Here is a 12,763-nt window from a genome sequence, read left to right as displayed (position 1 = left end):
CTTGGAGGGGCGCAGAGGCGGCTGCAGGGGAGCAGGGCAGGACCCAGTGGGGCTTGGGGGGCGGGGGAAGCTCGGGGCACTGAGGGGAGCGGAGCCACCCGCTGGGGTTCCCCCCCACCTATCTTGGGGTGCCCCCTCCCTGCCCCAGGGTGCCCCTCTTCCTGTCCTGGGGTGCCCCCATTTGCCCTAGGGTGCCCCTCTCCCTGCCCAGGGTGCCCCATCTGCCCTAGGGTGCCCTTCTTCCTCTCCTAGGGTGTCTCTATCTGCCCCAGGGTGCCCCTCTTCCTGTCCTGGGGTGCCCCCATCTGCCCTAGGGTGCCCCTCTTCCTGTCCTAGGGTGTCCCCCACCTACCCCGGGGTGCCCCCATCTGCCCTAGGGTGCCCCTCTTCCTGTCCTAGGGTGCCCCCCACCTACCCTGGGGTGCCCCCATCTGCCCCAGGGTGCTCCTCTCCCTGCCCAGGGTGCCCCCATCTGCCTTAGGGTGCCCCTCTTCCTGCCTTAGGGTGCCCCCCACCTACCCTGGGGTGCCCCCATCTGCTGTAGTGTGCCCCCTCCCTGCCCAGGGTGCTCCTCTGACAGTCCTAGCGTGCCTCTGTGCCTCGCCACCCTGCCCTCCAGCAACTCCCTAGTGCCAGGGGGCTGCAATCACCATGCCTGCAACGCTGGACCCTGCCGGGGTGAAGCCCCCAGTCCACGAGCAGATCTCAGAGCTGCAGAATAAGATACAGCTCCTAGGTACGTAGCTGTTCCGCAGCCGCTTGCACGCACTGGGGGGTGGGGTGGGGGGTTGTCCTGGGGGTGAGCAAGAGAGCAGGGCAGGGGTCAGCATTCAGAAGGGGGTGAGGTCCCCATGTGTGACTCTCCATCTGCATCAGTGCTTCCTTCTCAACTCAAGCTGCCCCCAGCGTGCTGTTAACCCAGGTCACAGAGTGGGGTGGAGGGGGTTATATTCTTCCCTCCAGCAACAGCTTTCTACACAGCAAAATCCAGCCCCAGGGGATGTTGAGGAAGAATAATCCCTACCTCTTATATAGCGCGTCTCATCCGTAGACCTCAAAGCGATTTACCAAGGCGGCCGCTACCATTATCCCCATTTTACAGAAGGGGAAACTGAGAGAGCAGGGAAATGGTTTGTGTGAGGTTGCCCAGTAGGCCAGTCGCAGAGCTGGGAATAAACCCAGGTATCCTGAGTGTCCCAGTCCAATGCTCCATCCCCTAGGACTAGGTAGGGGCGGTGAGGAGAGCAGAGGTTCTTTACCCACACAGCGTTTAGACTCTGGAACTCCCTGCCACTGGATGGCGCAGAGGTAGAGATCGGCAGGATTGGAAGAAGGACTGGCTATGGATAGGGCCCTACCAAATTCACGGGCCATTTTGGTCAATTTCAGACGTAGCATTTTAAAAATAGTAAATTTCGTGATTTCAGGGATTTAAATCTGAAATTTCACGGTGGTGTACAGTAATTGTAGAGGTCCTGACCCAAAAAGGAGTTCTGGGGGTCGCAAGGTTATTATAGGGGGGATGCAGTACTGCTACCCTTACTTCTGCGCTGCTGCTGGTGGGGTGCTGCCTTCAGAGCTGGGCTCCCAGCCAACAGCTGCCGCCCTCCGGCCGCCCAGCTCTGAAGGCAAACCTTGGGACACCCCCCCCCCCTCCCCCACACACACACACAACTCCCTTTTGGGGCAGTTTGAGAAACACTGGTCTCCTCCATGAAATCCCTATAGTATAGGGTAAAAGCACACAAAAGACCAGTTTTCACGGTCCGTGATGCGTTTTTCATGGATGCGAATTTGGTAGGGCCCTAGCTATGGATAACAAGACTCAGAGTTCGAACAGTTTGTGCTGTCAGAGAGCATCGGAAGGGTTAAAACCCAATGCTTCAGCCAGTCTTGAGCTATTCGAGACCAGATGGGATCTCTGGGGGGGCACGCACACTAGCCCCCATCTGCTATTGCAGAGGGTTTCTTGCAGCTTCCTCTGAAGCTGTCTGCTCTCAGAGCCGGGGTGGGGGGCTAGATGGGCCTTGTATTTCCTGTGGATGTACCCCAGGTCTCAGAGCAAGTGACCTAAACAAGGCAAGGAGGCATTCAGAGGGGCCTGGTTCTGCAATTGAGTAGAGAATCTGGCTGCCGGTGCCCCCTCGGGAGCTGGGTTCTTTGCTGGCACGGAGGGGAGAGCACCTCAGAGGTGTCCCATCCAAGTCCTGGCCCTTGTTTAGCAGTGGCCCGCCTGCCTGTGCTAGTTGGTAACTCCCCGCGTGGGGCTGTTTTCTGTTTTGCACCCTCGGTAGAGGGCGACCGGAAAGCTTTCTACGAGAGCTCCCAGTGGACCATCAAGAAGAACAGGGAGTCCATCCAGTGGCTGCGGCAGGAGAACAAAACCCTGCACAAGAAGCTGGCGGCCATCCTGGCGGTGAGCAGCCCCCCCGGGGGTGGCAGGGCGCTCAGAGCCTGCGGCACGACCGTGCGGGGCCCTGCTCCCTTCAGGGTGTGCTTTGATTGCCCCGGAGCTGGAGAGCAGCAGCCCCCCCACTCAGAGACTTCTTTCAGCTCTTGGTGTGGTCCAGGGTTGAGGGATTTGTGTGGGGTTGGGTGGGCGGTGTATGGGGCTGGGCGGGTGTGGCACAGCGTATTGGGGTGCCCAGGTGCGGAAGACATGGGGTTGTGCGGGTGTGTGTGGGCAGGCGAGGAGTATATGTGGGGGAGTGAGCCTGAGGGTGTGTGGGGAGTATAAGTGGGGGTGAGGGTCTATGGGGGTAGGTGGGGGTTATTTTGGGGGTGTGGGTAGGGGAGGTGAGCGTGAGGGTCTATGGGGGTGTATGTGGGGGAGTGGGTGGGGGTGAGCATGAAGGTCTGTGGGGGTGGGTGGGGGTTATTTTGAGGGTGTGGGGGATGTGAGGGTCTATGGGGGTGCAGGGGAGCACAGCTGGGGAATATGTGTGAAGGGGGAGGGTGTTTCAGGTACTGTACGTTATTAGATGTATTGCAGCTGTGTCTAGGGACCCCAGCCATGGCCCAGGACCCATTATTAGGTGTATTACGGTAGCGCCGAGGCGCCTCAGCCATGGCCCAGGACCCCGTTGTGCCAGGCGCAGTGCGTTATTTTAGGTGTATTACGGTAGCGCCGAGGCACCCCAGCCATGGCCCAGGTCCCCATTATGCCAACAATGGGGTCCTGCGCCAGGACCGGGGCGCCTAATCACTACCGTAATGCACCTAATAAATAACATACAGCGCCTAGCACAATGGGGTCCTGACCCAGGCCTTGGGTGCCTAGGTGCTACCGTAATACACCTAATATAAAGTACAGTGCTCAGCACAATGTGGTCCTGGCCCATGACTGTTTCCAGGCTGCTACCACAACACAAACCGGGCAAGTTCATTGCCACCCAGCTTGTCTGTTTGTCACGGGACCGAGGCGGGCAGGCGTGCCCGGGAATCGGGAGCTCTGTTCTGCAGAGCCACATGCCGGGACTGGAAGCGTCACCTGGTAGGGGTGATGTTGCCCGAGGGGCTCTGAGGGTGACGGCCGCCGTCTCTTCGTCCGCAGGGAGATGCACAAATCATAAAAGAGGTGTTCCGGGACCGGGCTGCCGAAAAGGCCTCGCTGAAAAATAAAAGTGGAGAGGTAGGTGGTGCTTTGTGCCGTCCTGCGTGCCAGGCTGCCAGCCCAGCCGGTCCAGGCTATGGGTGAGAAGTTGCCAGGCCCACATTTCTGGGAGGGAAAAAGAGAGAAATCAGGGGCATCAGCAGAGGTGTGGGGAGCCCAGGGCTGGGATAGCAGGGGGCTGCGGGTGGGATTGAGGGGCACTAGAAGATCTGGTGGGGCAGGGCTGGGATGGCAGGGGGCTGCGGGTGGGATTGAGGGCACTAGAAGATCTGGGGGGGCAGGGCTGGGATGGCAGGGGGCTGTGGGTCGGGGTTGAGGGGCACTGGCAGAGCTGTGGGGGTAGAGCTGGTATAGCAGGGGGCTGCGGGTGGGATTGAGGGTGGGTAACTCTGATCCCACACTGAATATTGTGTAGGATCAGGGCCCAAAGGGTCAGTTCTATTTCCTGTTCTGCTGGGGGGCCCAGCAGGGGTGGTATGAAACCAACCATGGGGTTTGGGGGGGGGGGGGATTAAGCCAGCTCTTCTGATGCCCAGGGAAGGTCTGATTCAAGTTGAGGGCGACATTGGTGGGGTGATTTCAGTGGGCGCTGAGACGTTGCCCAGAAAACACCTCGCCCTGTACGATTTGCCCTTTTCCCTCCTCCCGAGGGCGCCATCGAGTTCATCAACCACCGGCTCTGTGAGAAGATCAACCGGCTGAACGACCTGAAGCACCAGGTGGAGGTGAGGAAGCGGCGGCTGGAGGAGCTGCAGCTGCAGTACGACTCCAAGGTGCAGGAGGCCCGGGGCTGCCAGGAGGTGGAGGAAGGGGATGTGGAGGCAGCCAAGGTGAGAGGAGGTTTCGGGGGGCGGGTGGGGGGTGGGGAGCTCCCACCGACCCCAGCACAGCACTCACCCTCTTAGCACCCAGTGCTTTAGCTGGAGGGGGAGGTTCATTTCTGGGCTGAATGTGATTTATTAGGTACCCGGGACCCCATTGTGCCAGGTGCTGTACACTAATAGTAGGTGTATTACGGGATCTCTGGCCTGTCTAATGCTCAGAGTGTGGGGGCAAGGAGGGCGGGGAGGCTCTGGAACCAGCTGCTGCCCCATTGGGTGGGGGAGGCGGATCAGCCTGGGGAAGTCGCAAACCATTGGCCACTTCGTTGGCTGGGCACCGCCCATCCTGCTGACCACTAACCTCTCACTGTGTCCTTGGGCTCCCCTTGTCTCCTTCCCGCCCAATGTCTCTCATGTGATACCAGGGAGGCAGCATGGCCTAGTTGGGTAGGCAGCTCTCCTGTCTGAGCTCTGAGCCTGGCGGCCGCAGCAAACTCCTAAACCTGTGACACAGACCAGCCACTGGAGGGAGACAGCGCCCCTTGCTGCTGTCATGGGCCCGCCCCAGTTCTCAGGGTCAGAATCTCTGGCCCTGTTTCATGGGTGAGGAAACTGAGGCATGGAGAGGGGACGTGGTTGAGCTGGGACTAGAACCCTGGTCTCCGGAATTCCAGACCAGAGCCTCCTTCCCATGAGCCTCTGGGAGGGACAAGGGAAGCTAAGCGCCCCTCCCCCACCCCATGCAAGCACCCGGGCAGCAGGGAGGGGGCGTAAGAAGGCGCTGTTCCTGCCCCTCCTGCAGTGCTGAGAGCCGCCCGCCCCGCCCCAGGTTCCCTGGTGTCTGGCAAGATCACGGCTTCTCTGTTTGCTAAATAAACGGCAGATGCGGCCGTTTCCAAAACACGGGGTGTGGGGGAGTATTTGGGGATCAAACCGGCCCTGGTGCCCGGGGTTGCCCTGCAGCAGGCCCAGAGGGCGTGACAGGAGGGTGCCCTGGGCTCCGGGATGGGCACCGGCTCCCTGGCTCTGCTGCCTGCCGGGGCCGTAAGAGACGGTGTCGTTTGCAGCACCGCCGCTCCCGGCCTGCCCCGATCCGAGGGTTCGGTTCAGTCCGCTCTGGGGACGGGGGGTCCCTCAGCCACCTGGGGAGGGCAAGGGGGGGCTCCCCACAGCCTGATCCGAAGCCGGGGAGCCCGGGCCTGGCTCCCGCGGGGATCGGTGACCCACTGTGTGGGGGCGGCTCATTCAGTGCCGTTCGTCTCCCCGCCCAGACCCTGCGCCGGCTGGAGAACCAGCTGGAGAAAGCCCGGCTGAAGGTGGAGGAGGCAGAGCATGTCACCAGCCTGTACCGCCAGCTGAAAGCTCACATGCAGGTGGGGGCTTCCGGGCGTGGGCTGGACAGAGAAATCCCCCCCCCCTTCATCCCACACACCCCCTGAGCTTCTGGGGTCAGGGCCTCCCCCCCCCCTCCCCCCCGCCCCGCCACCTCCAGCTCGTGGATCCGGAGTGGTGGGATCCCGGCCGAGGTCCCCCCAGGGACCCGCAGGGCTGGGTCCGGGTGCCCTGGGGTCGGCTCCAATCCGGGCACGTCCCTGCCCTCGGGAGCACAGCGCGCAGGGGCGGAGCTGACACTGTCTCCCCCCAGGAGCAGAGCTTGACGGCCCAGACCCAGCTGGACGGGCTGGAAGCTGAGATCCTGCGGCTGCACCATGAGCTCCATGGCCTGCAAGTGATGAACACAGAGGCACAGGCCACGCGGGATGCTGCCAAGGTATGGGCAGGGGGCACCAGGGTGTGGGCGGGGGACGGGGGGCACCAGGGTGCGGGTGGGGAGCTGCCAGGAGATGGAGCATTGGGGGGCTGTCAGGGGTTGGGGGAAAGGCAGGGACGGGGGCCACCAGAGCAGATCAGACCCCTAGGGCATCGAGGTGGGTATTCCTCCATCCTGCAGTTCAGGTCAGTGGGTCATTCTAGCCCAGTACCCAGCTCAGACCCGGGGGCCCGTCCCGGCCGGCACCCACCCACCCGCTCCGTCCCAGCTCAGACCCGGGGGCCCGTCCCGGCCGGCACCCACCCACCCGCTCCGTCCCAGCTCAGACCCGGGGGCCCGTCCCGGCCGGCACCCACCCACCCGCTCCGTCCCAGCTCAGACCCGGGGGCCCGTCCCGGCCGGCACCCACCCACCCGCTCCGTCCCAGCTCAGACCCGGGGGCCCGTCCCGGCCGGCACCCACCCACCCGCTCCGTCCCAGCTCAGACCCGGGGGCCCGTCCCGGCCGGCACCCACCCACCCGCTCCGTCCCAGCTCAGACCCGGGGGCCCGTCCCGGCTGGCACCCACCCGCTCCGTCCCAGCTCAGACCCGGGGGCCCGTCCCGGCCGGCACCCACCCACCCGCTCCGTCCCAGCTCAGACCCGGGGGCCCGTCCCGGCCGGCACCCACCCACCCGCTCCGTCCCAGCTCAGACCCGGGGGCCCGTCCCGGCCGGCACCCACCTGCTCCGTCCCAGCTCAGACCCGGGGCCTTGTGACCAGCAGCGTCTGTGGGACTGATCTTTGCCCCACACCCCAGCTTTTCCCCTGGGGGCTGACCCAGTGTTAACTGCCCCCCGTGCAGGAACAGCTCCAGCTCCAAGAAGACAATGTCTACCGGGACAGGTACATGCGGGAGCTGAAACTGACCGAGCTGAAGAAGCAGACGGAGGAGAGGAGGGCACAGAATGAGCGGGCGGAGAGACGGGTAAGGCTGGGGGGGGAGGTACGTGGCACCCACCCTGGACAGCAGCAGCTCCCCAGCCGGGCAACCCCAGCTCATAACTGTTAGCCCCACTCGCCTCCCAGAGCTGGGAGAGAACCCAGGAGACCTGGCCCCCTGCTCTAGCCACTAGCCCCCACTCCCCTCCCACCATAGGGCTGAAGCGGTGCCTTATGCCAGCCCCCCACCCTTGGGGCATATCTCCGCCCCCCCTCCCCCCCCCGTGGGTCTGCTCAGCTGCAGGTAGTGGGGGATGGAGGGAGACGCCTTCTGCCTTGGATCCAGGGCCACCCATAGGGGTTCACGTGAGACCCATCCAGGCCTGTCCCACTAATGGCACCGCAGACAGCAATCTGGGCTTCCACTCCCTGCGGTCAGCATCCCCCCGCCCCCACGGCCGGCATGCCCCACCCCCACAGGGCCGGCAGGGGGCATGGGGAGCGTGGTCAGCATCCCCCCGCCCCCACGGCCGGCATGCCCCACCCCCACACGGCCGGCAGGGGGCATGGGGAGCGTGGTCAGCACCCCCCGCCCCCACGGCCGGCGTGCCCCACCCCCACACGGCCGGCAGGGGGCATGGGGAGCGTGGTCAGCATCCCCCCCGCCCCCACGGCTGGCATGCCCCACCCCCACACGGCCGGCAGGGGGCATGGGGAGCGTGGTCAGCATCCCCCCGCCCCCACGGCCGGCGTGCCCCACCCCCACAGGGCCGGCAGGGGGCATGGGGAGCGTGGTCAGCATCCCCCCGCCCCCACGGCCGGCGTGCCCCACCCCCACAGGGCCGGCAGGGGGCATGGGGAGCGTGGTCAGCATCCCCCCGCCCCCACGGCTGGCATGCCCCACCCCCACACGGCCGGCAGGGGGCATGGGGAGCGTGGTCAGCATCCTCCCTGCATGACCAGCATGCCCCACCCCCACACGGCCGGCAGGGGGCATGGGGAGGTGGTCAGCATCCCCGTACACACAGCCGGTGGAGGGCAGGGTGTCAGCCCCCCTGCACCCCGGCTTATTTCACACAGACTGGCCCAGCCGCTGCAGCCCGTGGTGGGATTTGAACCCAGGCCCTGGTGAGGGAAGTGACCTGGCCCAGGCCTGCCTGCGGGTGGCGAGCGCGCTGGGCGGGGGGGCTGTGAGCGCCGCGTCTCTCCCCAGGCCCTGCGGGAGCGCCTGCCCCTGCAGACGGAGGAGCTGCTGAGCGATGCCCAACGCAGCAAGGGCACCAGCCTCCGCGCCAAGCAGCTGCTGGGCACGGCGACGGAGGAGACCTTCGAGAAGATCAAAGTGGCCACCGGGGTCACCAACTCCAGGGTGAGAGGCTGAGGAGGGCTCTGCCCCCGGCAGCGCCCCCCTGGTCCCCGGCACTGCCCAGTGGGAAACCACCGCAGCCTCTAACCACTAGGGTACGCTCCCCTCCCAGAGTCCAAGCTCCCAGCTCCTTGCTCTAACCATTGGACTCCACTACCTCCCTGAGCCATGAACAGAACCCAGGAGTCCTGGCTCTAACCTACCCCCAACCCCCCATGGCATAGGCCTTGGTCCCGAGGCTGGGGTAGCGAGGGGGGGCCCTCTGGCCAGTCCCATTACCTCTCTCCAGCCCATGCCCCCACGAGTCGCTCGTGGCCCCGGGCCCTTGTTGCCACCGCGTGGCAGCCAAACGACCTGCCCATCATTCAACCTCCGCCAGTCACACGCCAGCTCCCCCTGGCAGCGGGTGGCGGGGGCGCCCCCACTCAGAAATCGCCCCCCAACCCGGGAGGGTTTGACCTTGGGCCTGTGGCCAGCGGGGCCCCAGCCCCCAGCTACCTGTCTCCAGGGAGGAGGGGCAGTGCCTCCTCCCAAGGTCCTTGGGAAGCCGGGCGGTGCCAGCGGGCCGGTCTCCTTCACGCCCGCCTCACGCCACTCACCCGGAGCCGCTGCCATGGCGACGGCGGGCTGACAGCCAAGCTCTCTTGGATATCGGCTTCCCCGGCCAGAGCTGGAGCGGGAAGAGCCGCGGGCCCTGGCCCCCTGCCGGGGACAGCGAGCAGTCGGGTGGCCATGGGTGCCAGGCCCCTGGCGGTCCCTGCCAGCTGGGCACCGAAGTGCCCTTGTCTCGTCCCACACTGATTCTCTTCGGTGGTTTGGAACGGTGGTGGGACCGCGCAGCCCTCCCCGCTCCACCCTGCTGGAGGAGAGAACCCAGGAGTCCTGGCTCCCAGCCCCCCCATCTGCAGTAACCACTAGCCTGCAGAGCTGGGGATAGCACCCAGGAGTCCTGCCTCCCCGCCCCTTCCACCCTCCCCAGAGGTGGCTGCGTTTTGGCCGTGGCCCTGGGGGGCTCTAACATCCCCCCCCCCCGGCAGGAGGTGGTGAGACGCTTCCTGGCCCAAGGAGACACCTACCAACAGCTGGAGCAGCTGACAACGCAGAACGAGGAGGCCCTGGTGCAGCTGCGGGAGGAGGAGGAGGCGCTGCAGGCCGAACTGCAGGGCCTCATCTACTCCGGGGAGGCCCGGGTGACGGGGTGAGCTGCCAACCCGCCCCCACCCGGCTGGTGTGTAGAGGCAGGAGGCCCCCCAGAGCCCTTCAGTCCGGGGGGGGAGGGCTCTTTGGGAGTCAGTTCTCAGCTGCCAGAGGGGAGTGGGGGCTAGTGGTTAGAGCGGGGGTGGGGGTGCTGGTGGCAGGACTCCTGGGTTCTGTCCCCAGCTCTGGGAGGGGAGTGGGGGCCAGTGGTTAGAGCGGGGGGGCTGGGAGCAAGAGCTCCCGCTGTGTTCGCCGGAGCTAAGGGCAGGAGCTCTTTGTCCCTGCCCCGCCCTGGGGTAGGCAGTGCCCACAGCCCTGATGCCCACCCTGCCCCCTGCCCAGGGCCCAGCGCCTGCTGGAGGAGCTGCGAGCTCACCTGCGCCAGGAGGAGACGCAGCGCGACGCCGTCAAGGGGCAGCTGGACAAGGTGACGCGGGTGCTGCTGGTGGCCAAGGCAGGCGTGGAGCACCTGGCCAGCAAGGTGCAGCACATCCGGCTGGTGAGCGAGCAAGAGGGCAGCGCCCCCTGCAGGCCGCCGGGGCCAGGCCGGGCTGCGGGTAGGAAGGGGCTGGCGGACACAGACCAACCCTGCACTGCCTGGTATCGCCACCAGGGGGCCCCTTGACCACGCCCTGGGCTAAACACAGGGGTGGGGGTTGGTGAGTCGCAGGCCGGCATGAACGCTGCTGGGATTGAGGGTCAGGACTCCTGGGTCCTATCCCCAGCTCTGCCACTGACCTATCGTCTGACCTGGGGCTAGTCCCTGCCCGCACTCGTGCCTCAGTTTCCCCCATGCAGTGGGCCTTGTTGTCCCTCCAGGAGAGCGGGCGCTTTGCTGGGGCCCCGCCGGACAAGGCCGCCAGCGACTACATGCTGGAGCTGCTGGCGGAGACGGAGGAGAAGCTGCTCAAGGTGCTAGCCGAGCTGGGCGACCAGGACCAGAGGCAGCTGCTGCAGAAAATCACCGAGGAGGAGGTGGGTTCGGGACAGGGCTCCCCTTTTCACCCCCTCCCCGACAGCCCCACCTCGCTGGAGCTGCTCGCTGGCCCGTCCAGCCTCCCCCCCCCGGCCACACTAACGCTGCCCTCACTTGCAGTTCCACGCTAACCTGGAGGGGCGTCTGCCCAGTGCCAACGTCCGGGTGAAGCTGCCCGTCGCCCAGAAGCAGGACATGTACTATGGTGAGTGGGGGGGGGCGGGTCCCTCCAGGTTGGAGGAGGCAAAGGTGCGCGTGGGCTGGGGGGCGAGGTGGGGGGGCTGGGAGTGGGGTTGGGGGGCAAGGAGGAGAGGGGAGGCTGGGAGTAGGGCTGAGGGAAAGGCAGGGTAGCACAATGGGTACTGTGGGGGTGAATGGAGCTGTCAAGGTTGGGGGCAGGGTGTGGGTGCGGGGATGGGCTGGGGGGTGAGGTGGAATGGGGGGGTTGGGAGTGGGGCTGGGGGGTGAGGTGGGGTGGTACTGTGGGGGTGAATGGAGCTGTCAAGGTTGGGGGCAGGGTGTGGGTGCGGGGATGGGCTGGGGGGTGAGGTGGAATGGGGGGGTTGGGAGTGGGGCTGGGGGGTGAGGTGGGGTGGTACTGTGGGGTGAATGGAGCTGTCAAGGTTGAGGGCAGGGTGTGGGTGCGGGGATGGGCTGGGGGGTGAGGTGGAATGGGGGGGTTGGGAGTGGGGCTGGGGGGTGAGGTGGGGTGGTACTGTGGGGGTGAATGGAGCTGTCAAGGTTGAGGGCAGGGTGTGGGTGCGGGGATGGGGTGGGGGGCAGCGCCAGGCGTGGGGGGGTGTGGGGGGGGCGCAGCGGTTGCTCTGCCCCCCACCAGCCCACCCCCCCGTCTCTGCCCCCAGACGAGGAAGCCAGCGGGGACGAGGGCGACGTGGTGACGCGGGCCGCGCTCAAGCGCCAGTCCCAGCAGATCATTGAAGCCAAGACCAAGCGCCGCGGCCGCCCCAAGAAGAAGGAGGGGAAGCTGTAGCCAGCCGGGCCGGGGGGAGCCCTGGGGGGCTCGGAGCTCAGCCCCCCGCCAGGCAGGGCCAGGGCTGGGGGGTTAAAGGCCCGGCTGGCTCCAGCCCAGGCCCCTCCCCTCAAAGCCGTGCCCCCTAGAGCTGGCGGCTGGGCGCCCTAGGCCCTGCCAGCCCGCCCCGATCCCAGCAATCCCCCACGGCCGCCTCTCTAGCCCCATCGTGGGTTGGGGGCCCAGGGTTAGTGGGGCGGCAGCCCCAGCCCCACGGAGCTCCTGCCCCTCGGGGGTGGGGGGCAGCGTGAAGGTCAGGGCTGCCCCAAGGCCTGGCCACGGGCCTGAGTCGGTCGTGGAGGATGGGGGGCTGCCCCACAGTGACCCCTCAGGCCGTGTCCCAGACCCCCCCCCCGGGGCTCTCCCCTCCCCCACTTAGGGGGAAAGTATCCCCCTGCCTCCTCCTCCTGCTCCCCCCCCACCCCCCGTAGGCAGTGGGTGAGTCGTGCCCCCGGCCTGGGCCTCTCGCGCTCCCTGCTGCCTCGAGCGGCTGCCCCAGAGCTTCCCCTCCGCACTGGGACCCCCAAGCACCCCCCCGATGACCCCCGTGTGCCGTGTGTGATTCAATAAAGCCGCTCGGGTGGAGCAGCCCCTGGTTTGGTGCAGTGTGATGGGCATCCCCTCCCCCGCAAGGCAGGGGGCGGCAAGGGGCATGGGGCATTCAGCATGACTAGCGCCCCCTAGCGGCGCCCTGGGGCCAGCCCTGACTGCCAGGGGAGAGCGCCCCCTGCGGAGCCCCCACAGCACAGCGCCCTGTAGCGCCGCCCTGGGGCCAGCCCTGACTGCCAGGGGAGAGCGCCCCCTGCTGAGCCCCCGCCCCACAGCACAGCGCCCCCTAGCACCACCCTGGGGCCAGCCCTGACTGCCAGGGGAGAGCGCCCCCTGCGGAGCCCCCACAGCACAGCGCCCCCTAGCGCCGCCCTGGGGCCAGCCCTGACTGCCACGGGAGAGCACCCCCTGCTGAGTCCCCACCCTCCAGCACAGCGCCCCCTAGTGCCGCCCTGGGGCCAGCCCTGACTGCCAGGGGGAGCGCCCCCTGCTGAGCCCCTGCCCCACATCACAGCGTCC

The 12,763-nt window shown here is 66.4% G+C and overlaps 1 protein-coding gene across 1 annotated transcript; it reads left to right on the top strand.

Moving 5' to 3' along the window:
* The first annotated feature begins 182 nt into the window (after positions 1-182).
* ODAD3 (outer dynein arm docking complex subunit 3) lies at positions 183-12,285 on the top strand. The gene is made up of 13 exons (XM_054012640.1): positions 183-736; positions 2,295-2,416; positions 3,554-3,631; positions 4,264-4,443; positions 5,706-5,807; positions 6,080-6,205; positions 7,050-7,172; positions 8,340-8,495; positions 9,530-9,690; positions 10,032-10,188; positions 10,509-10,664; positions 10,786-10,870; positions 11,529-12,285. The coding sequence occupies exons 1-13, from the start codon at positions 652-654 to the stop codon at positions 11,654-11,656; spliced, it is 1,659 nt and encodes a 552-aa protein (XP_053868615.1). The 5' UTR covers positions 183-651; the 3' UTR covers positions 11,657-12,285.
* Positions 12,286-12,763: the final 478 nt, after the last annotated feature.

The sequence above is a fragment of the Malaclemys terrapin genome, chromosome 23, assembly GCF_027887155.1.
Source record: "Malaclemys terrapin pileata isolate rMalTer1 chromosome 23, rMalTer1.hap1, whole genome shotgun sequence".
NCBI lineage: Eukaryota > Metazoa > Chordata > Testudines > Emydidae > Malaclemys > Malaclemys terrapin.
The sequence above is the reverse complement of the archived record's forward strand: the minus strand, read 5'-3'. Positions and strand labels throughout refer to the sequence as shown.

Bases quoted from the DNA above. Each gene is read 5' to 3' on its own strand.
- ODAD3 (XM_054012640.1), top strand. From the start codon at position 652: ATGCCTGCAACGCTGGACCCTGCCGGGGTGAAGCCCCCAGTCCACGAG. The intron at 7,173-8,339 runs GTAAGGCTGGGG...GTCTCTCCCCAG, and splicing joins ATGAGCGGGCGGAGAGACGG to GCCCTGCGGGAGCGCCTGCC. The intron at 8,496-9,529 runs GTGAGAGGCTGA...CCCCCCCGGCAG, and splicing joins CCGGGGTCACCAACTCCAGG to GAGGTGGTGAGACGCTTCCT.